At 43.1% G+C, this 23,244-nt stretch overlaps 1 protein-coding gene across 2 annotated transcripts in view; it reads left to right on the top strand.

The window, feature by feature from the left end:
• The window catches only part of plekhg5b (pleckstrin homology domain containing, family G (with RhoGef domain) member 5b), a 79,355-nt gene that overhangs the window by 12,459 nt on the left and 43,652 nt on the right, over window positions 1-23,244 (top strand). For both annotated transcript variants that reach the window (XM_069660580.1, XM_069660581.1), the window contains exon 2: window positions 7,608-7,684. In XM_069660580.1, the coding sequence (XP_069516681.1) occupies window positions 7,608-7,684 (77 nt within the window). The remainder of the gene's footprint in view (window positions 1-7,607; window positions 7,685-23,244) is intronic.

The raw sequence follows: 23,244 nt of genomic DNA on the forward strand, positions 1-23,244 counted from the left end.
TGCTGTCTGATTTGGGCTGACATTTAAAAACACATTTGCATTCTTTCAACATAAATTATATGTATGTTTTTTGCATATAGATCAGGGAAGTGACATTCGATCACAGGTGTGCTTGAGACGTCTGTAGAGACACTTTTTAATGCTGTCTTCTTGTAATCGGCTCATTCGTGACGCATGTTAATACAAGGTGTAAACAAGGTCGCAGATATCTTGAATTGTAGTTTACATATCAACACCACGATCACTTACTATTGAGTTGACTGCAGACTGGAAGTGGGATTTGCCATTTTTAGGGAACCGCTCCTGAAGTCAGAGAGGAAAGCTTTTGCTAAATTGTCTTACATGAAAAAAGTTCGTCTGTTCGAGCCCTAATTTGGACTTCAGTAAGTTATAGTTGACGGGTTTATCCGGCTCTTAACCTCGTGCCGTACACTACTTTCACCAGGCCCGTCCACACCTGCATTCCTCAGGTCATACTCAGCCACGGGTTCCAGTAACAGCTGAACATGCTTCTATTTTCTTTGGAGTTTAGCACAACTTAAGCCCATAAAAAGAACGGTCTGACACAAAAGGCCACACTGTTATGTAATAATCAGCTCATACTTGACCAATTACTGTACTTTCTGACATAAATGCCCTAAAAAATTCAAGATATGCAGTAATCCCCTCATGACCCCTTTTAAATATGGGGACAGGCTATTGAGTTTTCTGCTAATTCCTGTAACTGTAATGTAACAGTTATGCAGACCTCCAGATATGCATGGAGAGACTTGGGAAAGCCGTGCTTTTTCATTAAATAATTCCACAATGAGTCAGCAGCATAAATATGTTATTATTTGTTTTCCTCCTTTCTGTAAATTGCAGATTGTTGTCTGCTCCTCCGCCCCTCTCTGGAACAGTTTACACTTGTTGTTCTGTGGCTTTTCAGTTTTATACATCGAGACCTCGGGTTCGCTCAGATGTGGTGGAGGAGGGGGAAAGATGGAGGGAGGGGGAAGGAGAGTGTGTGATGCACATGTGTGTGATTTAACCACTATGGGGGTAAAACAACATGAAGCAGGAGGGCTGCGTCCTGCCCCCGCCGCCACTGAACCCTCAGCATTAAAAACAGCTGCAACCTGCTCGGGGTTTTAACGTCTGCTCGCCCAGACTCATTCACCTGCAGAGGAACTCTGAACCAAGTGAAGGTTTGACTGTTAGTCACTGAAAAGAGCCATTAAGGTGTCCGTTTCCCCCAGGTCTGATTTCATATTTGGAGTGTAATGTCAGATATAAATGGGTTTTATGTAACACATTAAGCGACTTCTCCAGAAATCCACGTATAAATAAACATCTGTCATCTAAATTAGAGAAAGTAAAAGTACGACTTTCCTCACTTGTCACATCAGACAGTTAAAATACCTGCATCCCTGTCTGTCAGCATTCCTGAGTTAGATGAGAAGAGTGATACCATTTTCATATGCACTCCTTTTTTATAGAGCTCCGTCTAATCCCGCCCTCTTGTGCTGCGATTGGCTGACTCTTGTTTGCCTTCGGGGCTTTCTGCTCGAAAGCTCTTTCACCCAGGACTAGAGGAGACTGCTGTTCTTGTCCTTTGTGTGAGCCCGCATTGACTTTTAGTTTAAGCCCATACCAAAGTCTTTCCAATAAACCTAACCGAGTAGTGTTGGTGCCTAAACCTAACCAAACTGCGATGGCTTTAACCTCGGTCTGTGTTAGCTTTAGGCCCAACATGTACTCAGCTAGCTTTAGGAAAATATCCTGGTTTGGGTTCAAATAAGTCAACATTGACATTTGGTGTAACGTTGGTCAAAGTCCTGTATTTGACCGATAAGCTGTCCTAGCCGATTACAGTACATTAGTAGTAGCCAGACAGTTTGATTAGCTTAGTATAAAGAGTATTTCTTGGCCAGGGTCTGTGACTTCCTGGACTGTCTGTTGGTTGCCTGGCTGAGGAGGCACTCCAGTCACTACTCTCGGCCAACAATTGAGTCAGCAAATACTACTCTAAGCTTCACCTTCTTGCTTTTACCCTTCCTTCTTTGTAATGCCACTTACTAATGAGTGAACTTCGGAGGTGCTACAAGACAAATTCTGTTGCCCTTTGACAGAGCAAGGTTAGCTGTTTCCACCTGCTTCCTGTCTTTATGGTAAACTAAGCTAATTCAAAGCTAAAAGGCAACTGGTTGCAACCCAATAACCCAGTTGCCTTTGGATTAAGCTTTGAATTACCATGACCTGGATGACTGGGAACCTTCAAAGACAAAAACTAAGCTGTCTCCTGGCCTAGCTTCGTATTGGGCACCACCAATGACTGTATAGATGGACGACGCGTCTCCATCTGCTCCCATTGTACGAAATTGATGCCAAAATAGCCCCTGTGATAGGCGCTGCCATCTTGCGATGGCGACGTCATACGGAGCCCAGAGACTGCGCAGTAGAGATCGGCGAGTGAAGCGGCCGTAGCCACTTCCGCTAACCCAAACACACACTTAACTTACTGAAAAAACAGTAAGGATCCCGCACGCCGGCGTGTTTAACAGCAGAACAGCTTCTCTGTGTCGGTCTGAGGTTAACGTTCACAGGTATTGAAACTTCAATGACTGTAGTGATTGTTTTAGTTACGTTTCCACTCGCGGATCATCCACCGCTCTGCTAATCCGGAACAGATTGGCTGCAGGAGCCTAATTTGTCAACAGAGCTGTCAATCATCCTTTTTACAGCATCAAATAACTCATTAAAAAGAAACTTTTCAGAAAAATGAACACTTGGACTTAAATCAGCATGATAAGAACTAACTATAATGACAGAAACCATGTTTGAGAAAAATTTATTGGGCGTGTATTTTGATTTTATAGTTTGACTCATGTCCCATCTGTTAACATGGAGGAGGCGGGCTTTATGACCTATACTGCAGCCAGTCAGCAGGGGGTGCCTGATATGTTTTGGCTTCACTTTTAGGGAGCTGTCATGTCGTCCATCTTTTTATACAGTCTATGGGCACCACAGAGACACGATTATGACTATTCCTTAAAATTTGGTTTCCCATTAACAGAAGGTAAAGTTAAGGGATGGAACTCCTGTCTGGTCCCAATAGATAGGGTGGGGGACAGCAGCCAATTGGACCTTTTTGACGACGGCTTTTACTTGAAATATTTTTTCTACCTAATGAGACATTTCCCAGCAAGCTACACAGATCTGTCCATCCATCTCCCAGACCCCAATTATAGGCCAAACGTCCATCACTGTGTCCTTACCTTTTTATATATTGATGCCTCATTAATGTAATGTATGGTCTCACTTTTCTGTCTGGCTGCTACCCTGCAAGTGCTGATATGGCTATCTCCTTGCCAGGTATGCTATCCCACCTGCCTGCCATCTGTGTTCGTCTCTCACGAGTCTTCTCTTAACCATCTCCTGGCGAGGAGGCGCATGTTGCATTATATACAGGGTGGGGGATTAGAGGGGGGTCTGAAAAAACATGATGTGAAGTTAAAGCCTGGAAAAAAAGAAGAATAAGCTCACCCTCGTCTTCATGTGCCATGGTGAGATTTCACCAAATAGAAGGCAGAGAGAAGCATTCTTAACATTCCTCGTAAAAACGTGGGTGAGGCTCTGCCGGGTTAAACGTTTGGGGAGATATTCGATCGCATCTAGCTCCAAAAGTGCACAGATCTTCAGCCTGTATTAAAATATTCAGGTGAAATTGAATGTCCGCTAAGCTTTGCCCCACACTGTTTTCCTTTCGCTACACCTGTCAAGCTTTCCAGTGACAGTGACACAAATATATGACTTAAAATTCAAAGTCGAATTGAAACTGTTGTTCCTCCACCTCAGACATCTGCAGGCCTCTCCTTTTTAGCCAACGGCGGACTGTTTTATCGGCTGAAATCCGTCTCTGGCTGACTTTTTTTATGTTTCCAGCTGACTCACATGAAACGAAAATCCGAGCCCTGCAAAAAAAAAGATTCTAAAATATGTATTTTCCAAGTCTGCCGTATAATCTCCCAGACAAAAAGTCAGCATGTTCACCAGCTGACAGAAAATGTACAAGACATGAAAATAAAAGCGCTGACTCTGTTCTTGTATTGCAGCGTAGAGCGAGATAGCCGTCGGATCAAAAGAGTCGATAAATGATGACTTGAATTGTGGATTCGTTTTCTGATTGATGAACGGAATGTTTCAGCACTGTTGCGTTTAAACTGTAGACGTCATACATGATTGACAGGAAGTAAAAGCAGGATGGTTGCGTTGTGGTTCCAAAGTGAAGAAACTGAGATTGACAAGTTGGAATACTTAGTACATCTTTGCGTGTTCGAGTGCGCATCATCTCAAACTTTCCCATCGCTGCTCTGGTTTTATTTATGGGTACCTAATGGGTCTTTGCCCCAGGCGGTTTCTCTCTGCGGTGAGCGAGCCAGCGCCGAGAGCTGCGTGGATGGGATGCTCCACTGTCTCTTTAGAGTGCAAGCTCATTGTCTGCCGTCACGTGTGTTCGTGTATGGTGTGTGCTTGTGTTTGCTTTTGGCTTAATCAGCAGTGCTGAGTTCAGGAATTCCAGTTCATCAGAGAGAGAAAGCGAGAGTGTCAGCAAGATATGAGCAAGTAGGACAGAAGATGGAGCTTCAGCAGCGATCGAGTGATTTAACGAGACAGTCAAGACGTAAAAGAAGAGGAGGCTGAGGAGAGGCCTGAATTTAGGACAGTCAGGAATAGAGTGGAGTGGAAAAACACCAGGGCTTTGAGACAGGTACCAACGTCACCCTTATGGTAATGCCTAAAGCGATCGAGTACTTAATTACACGTTACATTAAAACAAAGAACTCTGGTGGTGATTGGCTTTGCGCAAATCCATGCAAGTTGTCACATCGCACAACACGAAATATATGAACATAACCACATTTATTTGTTGTGTCTCCACGACCCCTTTTGAATGTTGTAGATAATACATTGATATGGCTAACTTGTCTGCAAATAGTTCCTATACCATTTATTTGTTCCTGTCCACCTGATGAAGCTTAAGCCATCCGTGACATCTCGCTGTGGTGAAGAAAGTTCTGCCTCTTCGGGAAGCACTCCATAAACGCTGGAGGCTTCCTCTGCAGCCTGCTGCCTGTAAACCCAGAGGGAGCTGTTAGCTTGAGGCCTGCTGGCAGAGGCCGCGGTCGGAGCTGAGAGCGCGTCTCGGCCTGATCCCAGCACGGCGCATGAACATTTTCCCGGAAGGCGGTGGAAGTTTGACAGAGTGTAGGCTGCCTTTGGGGAATTGTTGAAAGGTGTTCAAAGGGGCTTCTGGCCTTGTTAATGGTGTGAGTGGAGGGATGGCAATGTAGTTAAGTCGGTCGGTCTGACTGAAGATCTTCAGCTATTATTTGATGTATTGGCACAAACGTTCATGTTCCACAGAGGATGAAACCCACTGAATTAGGCGATCAAAGTTTTTTGTTAAATATCTTTAAAGAATCGTAGTGAAACAAAACTATTTTCATGGTTCCCTCCTGACTTTAGTGAGGCCTTAAATATTCATGAGTTCTACCAGCAAGTTGGATTTTGGTCAAATATTTCAACAACTAGCCTGTTTAGTGGACAGCCATGACGTGCGGTTCAGACATTCACGTTCCCTTTGGAATAATATCTTTGGTGATCCATTACCTTTTCATAAATATCGTGTTATTTTATTTATCTATAAGGACAATGCACATTAATCAACCTTCTGTACAAATCTGTACATGTACCAGTGTTAGCCAGCTGGCTCATTTTAAACTGCCGATGACTTTAAACTAGAGATAGACCGATATGTTTTTTTCAGGGCCGATACCGATACCGATTATTAGTAGTCAAGGAGGCCGATAACGATATTTGGCGCCAAATTTTGAATAATACAAACTTCAACACTTAACTTTGTTTAAATACCTTTAAGCACATGTTTATTAAACAAACAAACAAAAAGCGCAGGGAGTTCCCAGGGTCAGCAGCATCTCTTATCAAGTTAACTGAAAATTTAAATAAATAAATAAATAACTTCCTGAAGTTTTATTAAGTGAATAAAACAAAGTTAAATAAAAATTTGCAAAGAAATGAACTTTTTCTCCTCTCCGCCGTGTGTGTGAGCACTCTGCACTCTTATCTTTTTTTTAAAAAAAAAGGCAGATGCCGATATGTGTCAAAATGCCGAATATCGGCGCCGATAATCGGCCCGGAATTCACGAATTCCTTTAATACTCCTTTATCCTCAGCTATACGTTTTTATTCCAGTGATTAGTAACTAGCATGCTAACAGACACAACATTGTGATCATGGCTTCCATTACACCTGCTAACCATCAGCATGTTAACATTGGCACAGTGAGCATGTTGACATTAGCATTAATCTGAAAGCACTGCTGTGGCTGAGTACAGTCTCAGAGAGCTGCTAGCGTGGCTGCAGACTCTCAGCCTTGTTTTTACTCCCATTGAGCAAATTCATTGCAGACAGGTTGACCCTTCCCTTCCCAGTGGGGAAGCCATGGGCTCTGTGGTATGCACCAATTACAGTGTTTTTCCCTCTTCCCCCAGCAGCACCCTTGACCCACGAGCGTAGCTGTAGCCAAGTGGATGACTCAAGGTGACTTGTTTCTGTACACCGGCTCCGAGAAGGGCCTCCGCTGTTTTACTGTTTCTTTCACGGTGACAAATTATTGTTTAAAGTCGGCCTCAAGGTTCAGCCGCTAAGTGACTTCATTTTCAAGCAGCAGCGTGTCTCTATTACTGATGATTTATTGATGATACTACATGTTTGGCTTGGCCAAATAGGGAGACATTGAACAGGTTATCTGAGCTTGTTGTAAAGGGTTTGCTTCAAAGTCAGAAACTGGAGACTTTTTGCAACAAGCAGCCTCTCCATCTCTCCCAGCCCCCCCTTTGGCTCTTTCTTCCTCTCTTCAATGCTCTTACTTTCTCCCTCCTGCACGTGTATTCTCTGTTTTTCTCATTAGGCAGACAGATAAATATTGTTTCGCACAGAGTCTCTGTTATGATATCTTTATCGTGTGTGTACATGTAGAAGATGTAGACGTAAACAAAGCCTTTTATCATACCCTGAATGCAGCGTTAGCTGACCAGTCCAATAGATTTCAGAGGTTTATTTGACAATGGTGATTTGTTATTGTGGAGTGGAGTACAGCGAGCTTCCCCACGAAGAGTGCACTCTCGTACAAAACCCAGAACGGGGCTTCCTCTCATTTGCTCCATTTTCCTCCTGCCTCTTTGGTCGTTACTCATTTCTCTCTGATCTCCTCCCAGCAACACAACCCACCCTCTTCCCTCTGTTTACCTTTCCTTCAAGAAATCTCTTTAACCAGACTTCTCTTTTTTCACTTTATGACATGGCTCCTCGCTCCCTATGACTGTGTGAGAGTGTTTCTTGTGCTCGTAGTCACTCCCCCCCTCCCTCTTTTTAACTCGGTCCTTGTATAAACACCGGCAGGGACTTCAGTCTTCTTGTCTACAATATGTTTTTACAGCTTTACCAAGAAAGGTGCGTTAATGGATGTGTGGCTGGCCGGGAGGCTGGTTTGGTGTTTTAGTGATAAAGAGAGATGTCGAATTGACGTGTGTGTTCTGTTTCAGATGACAAGCCCGTCCAGGAGGAGGACTGGGTGGTGTGCCAGCACCCTGAGTGTCCCGAGCGCCGGAGGGCCTCTAAGGTAAGACCCTCAAGCAACCACCCCACCAACGTGAAAAAGGTCTTTGTAGGGACTCATTCACAGACATTAAGCATGTTTGCTTTCATGTCATTCTTTCTTAAATCATATTTTAGTAACGTGAGATAATGCATTTGAGTAAGCAAGTCTCACGGAAAGTTATAAGTTGAGATTTTTTAAACAATACAAGAGTAAGAGGAGCACTCCTGTGTATGTACGGTAAACATGAAGCCAGGTTAGCTTAGCTTAGATTCAAAGATGCTCCAAGTGAAGGAAATATATTGGTAATAATGAACTTATTTGTCCTCCTCAAATATTCAGTGGGTGTTTACAGACCCATGTATGAACTGTAGCCAAAAGACGCTAGCATGCTTAGCATAAAGAGTGAATATAGGTGGAAGCAGCTAGCCTGGGCCTCTCCAATGGTATCAAAATACTTCCACCAACACGTCTAAAAGTCACTAATTAAAGTGTTTTCTGTAACGTAAAATAACTGTAGAGTGTAAATGGTAAAGTAGTCCCTGCTTGTTGTGTGGCAGCGACGACTAAAGAAAGTCACTATGCGTTGCCAAGAAATACTCTGGTCCATAACCCGCATAATTCTTCCTCTTTTTTTTTACAATTGTATTTTGTACACATTTAACAAACCTAATAAAAAGTGTTAATGAGCGAGCTTCAGAGCCGGCAGGTGTATTTTTCTTTTTCACGTTTGAACAGAGCCAGGAGAGCGAACTGCTTCTAGTGTTTATCCTTAAATAAGCAAACTGGCTGCTGGCTGTATGCTGAAAGGTAACAGACATGAGGTTGGTATCAATCTGCCTTTAAGGTAACTTAAAGTTTTTTCTTGTTACAAGTCAACAAAGTCAAATAGACCAAAAGCATCAGTAATGACGGCTGTGACATCACGGTTTTTATTTTCAGTTTAGATGGGAAACAGCTGTTTATATGAACTCTGAACTCTGTTTGGGCATTTAATTCCTTTGTTAGACAGGCTCCCTAACCAGATGAAGCTATGGATATTGCAATTTGAGATTTTTCTTTGCTTTAAAAAACTGCTTGTTAGTGTTAAAGTGATGAAACGCACAGCAGCTGAAGGATGGTGTTGAATAGGCTGACAAATCATCACGTTTTGCAACGGTACACTGCTGATTGTTTCCTGTTTTCTTACCAACAGGCAGCGTTGGTTTCCCTAACCACGACCACAGCCGTTCCCTCACCTTAACCACATGGTAGTTACTGTCACCATGATGACACGCGTCCCCAGACCTTAACCAAACCGTCATCTCTCCTTAACCTGCACCAATTCGCAGTGGTTTCGGGAGTCACTGAGAAATGATAACCTGCCGATGGAGATGTCAAATCAGAAAACACTCATATGTGTCATTTTGTAGAGCAATTACAGACACAGTAGTCATTTGCAGGACTTGTCATCAAGGCCGTAAACCCCTGAGCCACCAAAACAGCTAAAAAACAGCTTTTTATGATGCTGGAACAGGAACGAAAATGAAACAGCTTTAGATTTAAGACGCACACATCCTGACTCATCCCCGTTAGATGAACAGGAAGGTTTTTTTTTTTACATCTCTTGTGTTGCATTACGACACAGTGAAGGTGAAGCTCTGTGTCACGGCGCTGCGCCTCTTCTTTTCGGCGTTAAAAGGGGCGTGCGTGTCGGGGCTCTGTGTCTGGCCACTAGACTGTGAAATGAATTATTCCTTTGAAGCCTCTGGTTTCTGAAAATGGGAGTCAGGCCAGAGGACCAGGGGAGAGCGACATAGTGTCTGGTCTGTCTGTCTGTCTGACTGTCTGTCTGCTGTTTTGGTCTGTCTGCTCCCTCATGCCACCAGAGCGGTGCATTAGATCCATTTTCTCATTGAATCAAGATGTCGTCCCCTGCTGTCTTCTCTGCAGAAACAATAGAAAGGGAAGACGACTGCTCGGAAAGATGGTGAATTCAAACAGCACGTGGAGAGGGAGAGGAGGTTATATATAGTTTTTCTCCATGGCAACAGAGAATAATAAAGTGGGGGAAGAAGAGAGAGCCAAAGAGCTTAACCTGAACTATCCTCTCTCTGCTCCTCACTTTATTGCATCTCCAAAACCCCACTTTCCCCGGCCCCATCTCGCATGACAAGCTCCCTCCTGTGTTTTTATTATAAGGACGTGTTTGGAGAAATGTGGTGAGTTCAAGTGCTGTATTTTAAAGAATGCATATGTGTTTAAATGACCCGCTGTGGCACAAGAGGGGAGACGGTGTGAGACGAAACATGTCTGACGCCACCTGTCCCCCTGGTCGGGGTCAGGCTTGATGGTATTATGTAAGGAGCTTAGGGGCAGGCTTGTGGCCCAGTGTGGACGGGTAGACGAACAGCTCTCTACATTAATGCTCCACTACAATCACCTGCTGGTTACTTGGTTTTTCTGCCTTTGGGAGAAAAGTAGATTGAATATGAGCTTCAAATAGTTAATGCATAAAAAATAATAAATTACTCATATCAAGGTCAAACTTTAGCCTCAAAGGTCAGCAGCTTAGTTCAGTATTGTCATAGGTAATTCTGGTACTTCATGCAGTGGTTAGCGCTGTGGCCTCACAGCTAGAAGGTTCCTGGTTTGAATTCCAGTTTGCATGTTCTCCCCATGCATGCGTGCGTTCCCTCCAGCTACTCTGACTTCCTCCCACAGTCCAAGACATGCTCGTTAGGTTCACCGGTGACTCTAATTTGCCCGTAGGTGTGCATGTGATCGTGAAAGATTTTCTATGTGTCAGCCCTGTGATTGACTGGTGACCAGTCCAGGGTGTAACCCCGCCTCTCGCCCAATGACAGCTGGGATAGGCCCTCAAGCAAGCCTGAGCAGGAATAGCGGTATGGAAAATAGATGGATGGATAGTACTTCATACTTGGGATAAATTTGAGGCATTTGTAGAAGTCTTTTTTATTGATCAGCATCAAAAAACACATTAAAATCTACTTTGATTTATTGTTCTAAGATAATAAAACGTAAAAACCTCCACAGGGGAAGTAATCCTTGAAAGTATTTACTCATGATGAATCATTTCCTCCCGTTTAATCCTGCAAAATAATCATTATAAAATATATTTGAATTCAGACGATCCAAACCAGGTTGTTGTCAGTGAGCAGTGTGTACTGAAGGACGTACCAGTAAGAATTTAAGACTTTCAGAGACGTGATTGCCTCATAATGAATCACAGTTTCCTTTTACACTTCATGCTTGACCCCGCGATGATCCTTCTGTCCTAGTAAAGACAGCGTCTGCCCAGATGTCCCAATTCCTAACATTTCTGGTTATTTTCGGCCTCTTAGGCGTGAAGTAAGCCCAGTAAGAACGTGAGTCATGATAGTGTTTTCAGACTGAATAAAGCAAAGATTTATCGCGCAGTGTTATCATTTCTGACAGTGTGTTTCTCATTGCCTGTTGCTCAATAGTTCCACATGTGTTGTCTGTAACCGGCTTTAAACAGCAGGGGGCAATGTCAGGGCAACTCTGACCTGCAGGCCTCACTCTGCTGATACTTCACAAGTTAGAGGCACATTTTTTGGAAGATTAGAGACATAAATATATCCCTTTACTTCAGCACACTCTGACCTTTTACAGATTTCAACACATCAAAGAAAGCTGAGAAAATGAAAAAAAAAACAACTTTTTTTTTTATGTTCCGCTTGCACAGTTTTTATTTTAAGTACTGTGAAAGGTCTCTTTGATATCCCTGCGGTTTGGCAGCAGGACACAGAGCAGACACCAGCACAGACAGAGAGAATCTCAGGTCGGACCTGCGCTGCATTTAAAGCGTTTTATTCCCAGCCGGGCCTGCCTTTGCTCTCCTGCTGCCGTATATCAGCTCCTGACAGGGCTGCGTCTCCCTTCCAGTCGCAGCATGAGCTCACCTGCACCATAATTTACTGAAATCGCACCAGGTGTCAGCCTCTGTTCCTGCGCTGCCGTAGCTCATCCTGTCACCGCATTACACAACAGTGTGGACGACTTGAAGGCTTTGAGACTCGACGCATGTGAGTCCAACAGGGCCTGCTGGTGCTTTTGGATACTTTGCTGTGGGTTTATTGAAGCCAGCAGGATTTAGAATCAGCCTGCAGGTGTCCAACTGGAAGATAACGCTGTGTTCTTGGCTGGGTTGGTGGGATTCATTTCAGATTATGTTGGTTAGCGCTCAATGCTAGTCTGAGCTTGCTCCCTGGATCCAGACTCCAACATAGAAGGGCTTATTATCGCTGATAGCTTACCCCCCCCTCCCTCCTCTCTGCGTCTATCCCTGTCTCCTTGTTTCCCCTCCCTCCCTCAGCTTTGACAGGACAGGACCAGACAAGCTGACTTGTAAGGTGTGGGTTTCCTTGGCAATAGGGCCCCTCCCAGCCCAAACCGCTGGAGGCAGAGGGATAGTGTGCACAGTTTTGGTTTGACAGAGACCGAAAGGATGAGGGACAAGTTTCAGTCAGCTGTCTTTGACTTTTGGGTTTCAATTCAGTTTTATTGAATACAAAGGCTTTACTGGCGTTTGAGCATCAAAGTACAAAATGATCAGATATTTGGACAATATACAAGAACAGTAAAATGCCACAACATTAAAATATAAAACGATCTCTCTCTGCCTCGCGAGCGCATCTTCCACCCACCTTCAAACTGCATAAAACATTGCTTTAGTTTTAACGTTTAAAGGTGTGATACGCCGAGAAGAGGAAAGCGACCGAGAGATGGCAAAAGACGTGCTGAATAAATGATGACATGTGACTCCAGCTCCGACTCCACTAAAGAGATAGCAGAAACATCAGATCTGTGTGGACCAATGGGGAGACATGAAACAGAAGTATACTCCATATTTTCATCGTGTTTTCGACATCATGCTGTTCGCGGTTTGACTCGCAGACTTATAATTATGTCATGTTGTTGTTTCCTCTTCTGCTGCGATGCTTTAACGGCCCCAGACTGAAGAATCAGCGTCACAAACGGCTCTCATTTTCTCATTTGCTGATTTTTCTGGAAATTCAGTTAAACCTCGTCTTTCATTTCGAAGGAAACCTGGCTGCTGGTGGTTTTTCCTGCCGTTACTCACCCCCTCACCCTCACCCACATTGTGTTTTCATTTAACTCCCAGCCTCTCTTGTTCTTACACTCTTCTGTCCCCATTCAGTCACACATCATGAGTAATCCTTTGCTGAGGTTTTAGGGGAAGTAATATCATATTAGTCAGACACTCACACACGCAACCCTGTGGTATACCTAAAACAGGATCACCTTAGTGCTCTGATACCTTTAGAGTTATACATTTGGCTTTACAAACACAGAAGCACCGGCTCATGTACCCTGCCTTCTGCTCAGCTAACCTGCTCGGCTGAAAATCTCACCTAACTGACACTGACAGGGAGCTGCTAAGGCTGCTAAGTAAACACTCTGATTGGGCTCGATGCCCTCCTTCTGTATGTGTGAAGGGATCGGAGGCTGCGAGGTATTAGGTGCTATTTTTTGCTATTAGGTGCTGCTAGAGATGGATTAAGTTCTGGGCGTCATGCAGCGACACTAACACCCTCCCATCCGCCTGATTGTAGTCCATCCCTCAGCCTGCAGGGATTCACTTCTCCTGCAAGGAAGCAGTCCGTCACACACAGTATGTATGGACTGTAGAGTGATTTAAACCAGCTGTGTGTCTCCTCTTAGTTTACCTGCCTCTCCTCCTCATCCTGTCTTTGCTTTGGTGCTTTTGAGGAATATTCTGTGAATGTTCAAACAAGGTTTTGACAGAGAAAAGAGGCCGTGCATTTATGATATACTCAGTGATTTATGTTCCTTTCTTCCCAATGTTTTCTTTCCTTTCTCTCAGCGCGGATCTTTCCACATGTATTTCTAACAGCCTGTTTTGTACTTGAGCGACTGCAGACTACAGAGGCTTTAAATTGCTTTTCTGGGAAGAAAATGTAACAGGATGTGAGCTCAGCTAAAAACTTTAAAGTTCTTGGAAAGTTGACGTTATGAAGTAATGCAAGCCCGCAAATGGAAACGTGGTCTGTGCAACTCTTGATGACTCTGGAGTCATTTCGGCATCAGTGGAGGAAAAGTTGCCTAATCAGTTTCAACATGAGGCTGTTGTTGAGATACTCTGTTCATGAAGGGATCATAAAGTGTACAGGCCTTTTCATCCTGCAGACAGTCTGCTCCACTGTATGCAGATGCTCAGTGGACAGAATTTCTGCTGCTGGACTGACGAGATATTGAGTGTTTATTAGGGATGCACGAAATTGGATTTTTTGTCGATATCTGATATGCCGATATTTTATAACTCATTTAGCCGATTACCGATACTGATACCGATATTTTTTTCCCGCACACCTAATTGCAGAGATCATCAACTCTCTTCTGTATTGGAATTAGCGCACAGTATAATGGTGATACTCTTATCAAATTTGTTACAACGGTCGGGGTGACGGGTCTTCAGATGGTTAATCAAGTTTGTAGTGTTGAAAGACTTTGCCTTGGTTCCTCCTCTCAGCACCGAAGCTGAGCAGTCATTGCAAACAGCAGTTCTGCTGTCTATTTCGGACACTTTGAAAAACTTCCACACCACGGACATTTTGTCTTCTAACTCTCTCATGCTGCAGGTAGACACACGTGACGTCATCACGCTGCGCCACGCAGGTCTTCTTCGCGCCGGGGACATTGCGCCGAGGTTGGGCATTTAATCAAGTATGCAGCAGCCCATTATTTTATCGGTTAATTATATCGGCGGATATCGGCGTGTTGGCCGATGTCCGATCATTTTTAAGCCAATATCGGCCGATACCGATAACGTGCCGATAATATCGTGCATCCCTAGTGTTTATTATCTAGAGACAACTTTATTTATCCCAGAGGGCAATTCAGTTTCAAAGCCTACCGAGTCACATGACGTGCTAGCATTTCTATAAGGTTGTTCTTTAAGCTAAATGCTAATGTTGCTGTCATAGCTGACAGCAGATTCAGCAGGTTTCACTTGGTGCAGCTCTGCACGAGGTTTACTGGTCTTCTCATCCATTTTGAACACTTTGTTCTTGAGTCAGCGTTTACTAGCGGCCTTGTTAGGATTCACTTTGTTTCATGAGTCGCTTGTACTGTCTATATTTGAGTTTGAGAGTGTGGTTTGTTAAGCGTATATCTTTGACTCAGTAGTGACTGCAGAGAGATCTTGTTAGTAATATCACTTCATGGGAAAGACTGAATTGATCATCAGTCTTACTTAAGCTTAATGTGGTTTTAAGCTTTGTGATAAGCTGTAGTGTTGAGTGCCAGCTGGCGTCCTTGTTCTACACACATCAGCTGGTTGACTGAAGCTTTAATAATAGCGGACAGTTACACAATAGAGTGTTTGTGCTCATCCTGTAAAGACATTAACTTCTTCCCCGTGTTCAGTCATTACGCAGACGTGATTTTTCTCCCGTGTGGAATAAGACTGTTACAATGTGGATCCCGGCCACATCAGCAGGCTGTAACAGGCTGGCAGCTCCCTCTTGTACAGACACACAAAGACATCATCAGCTGTGGACCAATCACAGAGGAGTGTCTTCCACCCAGCTGTACTTTTCCAGCCCTGTGATCATCCAGTGAGAGGAGCTGATGAATCTGAGACAGTGACTCATTTTACGTCAGACCTCAGACGCTTTAGAGAGGTGACTATATGAATACACAAAACACATGTGAATAAGTAGTTTGTTTACTAATTGGGAGAATGAGTTGCATCACTTTTACTTGGATCGTTTCAGTGACACGCGATGATGATGAATTTGATTTGCCCAAAATAGAATCAACAGCTCTGTGACATGAGAAATAAGACTGTAATCTTAAAGTGAGAATGCTTTGCACTTTCACGATTTCCCTCCAACAAATGAAACATTTAATTTATTAAGAACAAAGCCAGTTTTTTGCCCGTACAGCATGACTCGGTCTGGTATCAGGCTAAGCTACTGTAAGCAAACGTAAGATAGGGATTACCTTGTGACATTATTGAGGCAGTGCGCTAACTTAATGACTCTTTACTAATTGGCCACAGTTGGTGCGTTTTAACCACATTTCAGTCTATTTAAAAAACTTAACAAACTTTTGTGTTGTTTCCAGCTTGTCAACCACTTCTAGTCTCTCACAGTCAGGTGGCCTCGTGATGCTTGCAAAACACGGTGTTGATGTCATGATCTATCAACTTTTAGCTCCATTTTTGGTCTCCACCTACTCCTGGGAGATTATTTTTTTGGCGATCAGTGCGACGAGGACTGTAGCCTCTGTACATGGGGCGCCTGCTCTACCAACTGAGCTAAACAGCACCCAAGATATATGCCTCTTAAGATGCTAAATACTGGGGTGGCGGTTTAGCTTAGCGGTTAGATCGTGCATCCTTTATACAGAGGCTGTAGTCCTTGATGCGGCGGCCCCGGGTTGACTCCGATCCTTGGCTCTTCGACGTGTGTCATCCCCCACTCTCTCTTCCTCTGTTTCCAACACTATCGTCTGGTCTCTCTCCCTCTCAATAACAGCAAAGGCCAAAGAATAAATAAATAAGATGCTTAATATTATCTTAAATTCTGTTAACCAACTAGTCGTTAACTTTTCAGGAGGCATAATAATATCGGCACGCCATCCATATTGGCCGATTTAGTCTTAAAAATGTGATTTTCTAAGAGTAGGCGTAAAAATGTTGTAACTCTGCAAGTTCTCTGCAATTAGGTGGGGAAAAATGTGTTTATCGGCATCTGCAATTGACCAAAATGAGTCGGACAATATCAGATATCGGTCTGATATGCTGATATATCCTATATATATATATAAGGTTCAATATTCAGTGAAGGTTCTCAGTCATCCAGTTCATGGTATTTCTAAGCGTAATCCAAAAGGCGACTTCAACCAAGTCCAGTCAACCAAGTCGACTGGAAAAGATCAAAACGGTTCAGTTGTTAAAGCGAAACAAACACCTGAGAGATGCTAAGGGGAAATGCAGAGTTGGGGGATTATTATATGTTGTTTCTTAACACACGAGTGTCCCTGTTTACATTACAAATAGTAATTTCCTTTAATTATTAATATAGAAATGTTAAAGAGCAGCTTTAAAGCAGCAGACTAAAGAAAACGGCATGAAATGAAGAGAAAGTTGACGTGCCATCACCCTGTCAGTGCTTCTTGTGGTCACAGCGGCTGCTGCTCAACAAATGTTACATAATCAGGCTTTGAAGTCTACTCATCATTTATGTATGTAAAATGCAACTTACATTACTTTGTTGTAAGATGCCCCGCTGAGTTTAAGATCAAATACTGACCCGAAATAATGATGATGTAACGCCGCTGAAATGTGGAAAGCGGATGATGTTCTGCTCCTGAGGGTTAGTGGAAAGAAAATCTGCCATAACATAACAAAGGCATGCAGCCATAATAAACAAGCTGGACACTGACATATGTGCGTCCATCTATACATCTATACAATGTCCTGTCAGGGAATGTTAAGGGGGGGGTACCAGTGACGCCAGTTCAACCCCGCAGGAGCATCCCAGTCAGGAAGCAGCGTCGCGGCAGACGGGGGGAATAACAGGAAGAGGGTACCTGACCGACGCTCCTATGGAAACAGCCTTCTGTGGGCCGACCAATATAGCCGGGGTTCAAAGACTTAAGAGAAGGCCCCCAGCCAGGAGATGGATTGAGCAAACACCCCCCCTCTAAGTCCCTCGCATGCGTAGGCCCTTCTCATGGCAAACCCCACTAATTGATGGTTTGAGTGTTTGCAGAACATAAACAACCGCTGCTTAATGAAATGCTGTGAGAATAGCGCAGCTTAGTTAGAGAGGCGATAATAAGGTTTGAAAAATCTCCCATTCAGAACGTGTTATTACGGCGGTGGAGGCACTTGCTCTCTAAATCACTGTTAACTGAAGCCAGCCACGAAACCTAGGAACTTCCAGCTGCAGCGTCACGGGTGAAATATTCATCTTTAATCCTTTCTCTTCTTTTTTTTTTTCTCTCACACAAACTTGCTCATCCTTTCATTCTTCACGCTTCCCCCCCTTTTTTAACCCGCTCCCCTTGAAAACTTGAAAGAGCTTATAGATATCGAGGGGTTAATGCCAAGGTCAGGCGCTAAGGGAGGGTCACTTGTGTTCAAACCTCCCATCTTTGCCTCCAACAATGGCCAATGGGGTCTAATCCTTCAGGGTAATTGCATCGCTGCTGTCCGCTCTTTTAAATATACCCCCCCTAATTAAGGCTGACAACGGGGGGGCGGCGGGGCAGACATGGATTCAACAGGTCGGCTTGTTTTGAAGACGCAGGACAAGAAGAGGGGGGGTAAGCAGCATTAAAACCTTCCTCACTCCCTCACCCAGTCACCCCCTGCCCTTCTCTTACCCCAAACATGCGCCCCCTCCCTCCTCCCCACCTCAGGGGTTTGAATTGTTTTTGCGAGCTAGCTAATTGTGGGGGATTTAAACACGGTTCATCTTGGATTAACCCGAATGACAAAAGAACAGAGAGTAGTGGGCCGAGTGTTTGCGGTCAGAGCAACAGACTGTAACAGGACATTACGCTGTAAATCATACTTAGCTCTTACACCACACACACACAACGCTGTACTCTCCCACACGCATCACATCACTATGCCTGCAGCTGAAGGTTATTTTTAGTATTGATTCATGAGCGAAATATTTTTTATTAATCAATTATTTATTACTTAAAGGTCGGGTCATCAGAGGTCTATTTCTGGTCTGACCAGAAAAACAATAGTTGTTTTACTACTTTTAGATGAAAGAAAAATTGTCACATGGTTTGGTCACCTGACTTTTACTGCAAGACTTTAAAAACAGGGGCCTACATTTCCCATAATTCATCAGGATAGCCTCTCGACAAGGTCCTCCATGCCTGTCAATCACCAAGTTCTTCTGTTTGGCATACAAGACCAGCTGCAGCTTTCGATTGTTTCAATATTATTGATTAATCTCCCAATTATTTCCTTGATATATCAGTTAATTCCTACTTAAAGTTGTAATCTCGAAGATCCCAGTTTTGTTCTCTTTGGCGGCACCTGCGGCGCTCAATGGTATTTCCTCGCTGACGGTCGCTTTCCTTTTCAGACTGTTTGCTTCATCTGAGCGTCGAGTTTGTTTCTTTTTCTTTGGATTTTCACTAATTGTTGAAGTTGTATCTGTAGTCATCCATCTTTTATTTGAGCCGCTTAGCTCCGCCTACCCTCTCTGGCAGACCAACCGCTGCTGGCTGATGGAGAACGCGCCGCTTGTGGTTTTTTCACACCCAGTCTGTAATACTGCATATGCAAAGGCTTTCATCAGTGGGCCACAGGCTCAATCACCATTGTGTGACCTCATTCAGTGATAGATAGTGACTTTTAGCAGACATTTATTTAAATGAAAATCTCTTTAAACTTCCCAAAAAGAGCTCTTGATTTCCTTAAATTGCTTGTTGTATCCAACCAACAGTTGAAAACCAAAAAACATTTAATTTACTGTCATATATGATTCAATTTTAAAGGTAATAACAGATTAATTGACACAATTTGTTGCTGATTAAATGTCTTTCAATCCATTAATCAACTACTCGTCGCAGCTCTGAACTCTGACTCTCTTTTAAAAATTGGGAATTTCCCGAGCACAAGAGTTATCTCAGAGTAACATGAACCTAATGATGTCACAGTGACATCACTGGGTTTATTTGAAGAGCCAAAGAAAACATTACACCTGTTCAAAAAGCCAAGGAGTACGTTAACAAGAACAATGACTTTGACGTATAAATTTGTGGATTTCCCTCCTAAAGATGAAAAAATAAAACAGTTCTAAGATTTTCAAACTTAATATACAGATAAATTAATTAAGTAATCAATTTATTAATTAACCCTCTGATTAATTTCAGGTGATTTTTCGTTATTCTACATTGAAGACTGAACAGATTGTACACTTAGGGTGGTGTATGGTATTGTTGTTTAACTGTTGGTTGCCACTCTTCACCCTGGTCAGCACTTTTAAAGAAACCAAACTGAACCCCCACCCCCTCCCATTTAACCTGTTCTCACCCCTGGGTCAAAGTTCAAATGAAGCTCTAAATAAAGCTGGAGATTTTAGCAAAGAGAGAAAGAAAAGGAAAAGTGTGACGTTTGCTGTAAATCAGGATCATCTGAAACATCACAGAAACTTTCGTCACATGGAAAACTTTACTTCTCAGGAGAGCAGAGCTCGGTTTCAGTGTTTCAGTGGGAGTTTACATGAGTCAGCCGGGATGTGTGTGAGCATGTGGGGGTGTGACTGAGTGGATGGGCGGGGTCGATGATGTGTGTGCGTGTATGTTTGTCTGGCTCAGTGTGTTCCCAGTAGACTGCTGTAGTAAACAGAGTGAGCCGCTCAGCTCTGTCACGTTCTATCGACCCCACCGTCTGTCAGATTAACTCCGTCCGGCGTTTTTACCCTGAGGAGGGAGATTATTCCGGGAACTTGAAACACTCACAGAAACAAACTCACAGGAGAGTCGACAGAGCGAGTTCGATTCGAGTTGGGACTAAAACTTTCACCACCTGCCGCATATTGGACCTTGGAGATATCGATTGGTTCTTCCACTGATGCTCAAAGAGGTCGCTTCTCCTAGGAAGAGGAGTTCTTCTTCTATGGTGGGTAAACATAATATACAGACCAAGCCTTTTCTTGGTTTGTGCTGACAGTTCGAGCTACAACAGGTCTCAGTTTGTTAAAGGGAAGGATTTGCTGCTTTGTTCGTTATGCTTATGAAGAGTCTCTGGGTTTCTGATTGTTGGCTGGTCAGAAGAAGACGGATGAGAAGACGTCAGTTTGAGCTCCGGGAAATTTTGATGTTAATTATATTTGAAAACAATCATCATATTAATCCATAATGGAAATAATCATTAGCTGCAGTTAGAGCCTGACCGATGCTGGATTTTTGAGACCGATAACAATTTTAGAGCGTAAAAATTCACTGATATATCAGCCGATACAGTCAACTTTTATTTTTTTCCTACATTTTTTTATGTGGATTGTCTACCGATATTTCACTAATATGAGTATGCTCTAAGAAGACTGCTTTTTTTAACAAATAACTTGGTCCAGCATTAGGGTGCGTTTTATATCTGCGCACTTTGGGATAACGATTTTTATATGATAGGGACATATCGGCATTGTTGGCTGCAGCTAGAGCCTGACCGACTTCTTGAGACTGACAAAGATTTTAGAGGGTAAAATTCACTGATTTATCAGCCGATATAGTGAATTGTGCCCATTTTTCAAGTTTTTTTTAAATTTGTATTGTCTACCGATATTTCACCGATATGAGAATTCAAATGTACTGAAAAGGCAGCTTTCTTAACTTACGAGAATATGTTATGTTATCATACGTTGTCAACCAATTCCAGCGTCGGGGTTTGTTTTTATATCTGCGTTCACTGGGAAGTCATACAGGCTGATACGGATATGTGATAGGGACATATCGGACCAATAATATCGATCGGGCTGTAGTTGCAGCTCTCTGAGTGTGTTTGCATCTAGAAATGCGGAGGGCATTAGCATGGGGAGCATAACTAAAAGGCAACCACAACAAACAATTGTTTATTATCACCTCAGCCTATTGATCGATACGTATCATTAGCTGCAGCTAGAGCCTGACTGATATTCACTGATATATCAGCCGATATAGTGAATTTTATGACTGATTTTATTTTTTATGTTAATTGTCTACTGATATTTCACTGATACGAGTATGAAAATTTACCCAGAAGGCTGTTTTCTTAAACAAACACCTTTCTTAAAAAATACGTAATTTTATTATCCTGTACTTTGTCAACCAATTCCAGCGTTAGGGTGTGTTTTTATATCTGTGTTCATTGAAATAACATACACGATGATACCGATATATATGTGGTATATCACCAATGTTGGACCTGTAATATCGGTCAGCTGATATATCAGTCGAGCTCTAGTTCCAGCCCTGCTGAGTGTGTTTGCTCCTAAGAACACTCATTAGCATGGAGAGCAGAACTAAACTGGGGCAGCAACTAACCATTTTTTTATAGTCAATTTTATTTCCTCAATTCAACATTGGATCTATAAATTATCCAGAAAAACGCTTCACGGTGACGTCATGAAATGCTTTGTTTTGCTCTAACAGTCTTAAAGCCGCAGACAATGACTCGATAGTTTTGTGTCTGGAAATGCAGTTTGAAAACCACATTAATAATATAATTGTCTAATTGTTGCAGCTCTGAACTAAACATTTACATTCAGACAGACCTCTGAATACCTGTCTCATTTTCTCTCAGTGTGCGGCTGAAGTCAGCACACATTCACATCTGTGCGGACCAGCTCCTTCTATTTTTCCTCCTATGTCTGCATATTTCACATCTGCTTCTCATATCAACACACCCGTGTACCCACCAGTGTTCTCCACTTTCCGTAGTCTTTTGTAATTGGAAGTGGTTTCCAAATAATCAACTTCCATGTCGTATTTGGAGCATTCAGTTCTAATTTCACTTGGAATACCCGGTCCTTTTTTTTTCTTCTTTCCTCTCACTTCCTCCTTTTTTGGTCTTGTGTTCACCGCCCTCCTGTCTATCTCTCTCTCTTCCCCTGCCCCGGAGCTATGGATAGGGAGGCTGGTTGCGTCACAGTCCAGCTAACATTGCCTGAGACAGCAGTCAGTACACTTGACTTTGTTAGAGCAGAGAGAGACCAGCTGCTGGTGAGTGCTGCTTTTGTTTTTTTTTCATGTGGTCGTATTGATCATCTTGAACTAATTGGTGTCGAGCCGGGCTGTGTTTAGATCTAAGAGGATTTAGTGGCGTTTCTGTCCTTAAGAGGCAGCTCGAGGTTGTTGTTTCGCAGTGACAGTGGCATGTGTCGTTTGGGTGCCATGTAAACATTAGACTGTGCTGCGGGGGCTGGGGTCAGAAGCAGAAGTCGATCCAAAAACAATTAAGCTTTTGCGGGAAAATTCCTTTACACACAACCTATAAAGAAGTTAAGACACTTGTTCCTGCTGTAGGTAATGCAGTTTCAATTATGGCTTTTGTACAATTGGAAAGAAGCGACTAAATCTGAAGTGATTTTTTGAAGATGGGGAGGTAAAGTGTCTCTTGGGCGAACCTTTGCTGCATGTAGAAACATACCTTTGACTGGAATGCAGAGTTTACCTCACAGAAAACGGGCTACAGTATTTCCTGTGAGCATTTTTGCGCCTCGGTTTGTTATTTTCTGAAGCAAACCTGGAGCGGCTGTGAGCTGTCAGGTGGACCTTTGGACGGTATCTGATTTTACCTTCTGATTATTTGCATAGCACCATGTTGTATGTGATAGCCTGTCAGGGAGTCACAGATAACAGGAGCTGTTAACAAATGTTGTTGATGCACCTTCCGGACGATCATTCAGCGGAGAGTTAATGAATATTTGCAGTGAATTAACCTTTAATTTGCATATTTATGACCAGAAATGAAAGTTTTTATATTTCTGCTGCTGTATAAATCTGAAGGTGATGTCAGAGTGCTGATTACACAGAATGGGCCCATTTCTCCTGAATATCTA

The sequence above is a fragment of the Semicossyphus pulcher genome, unplaced genomic scaffold (assembly GCF_022749685.1).
Source record: "Semicossyphus pulcher isolate SPU_LCO1_2020_fin unplaced genomic scaffold, fSemPul1.0.p SCAF_13, whole genome shotgun sequence".
Classification (NCBI taxonomy): domain Eukaryota; kingdom Metazoa; phylum Chordata; class Actinopteri; order Labriformes; family Labridae; genus Semicossyphus; species Semicossyphus pulcher.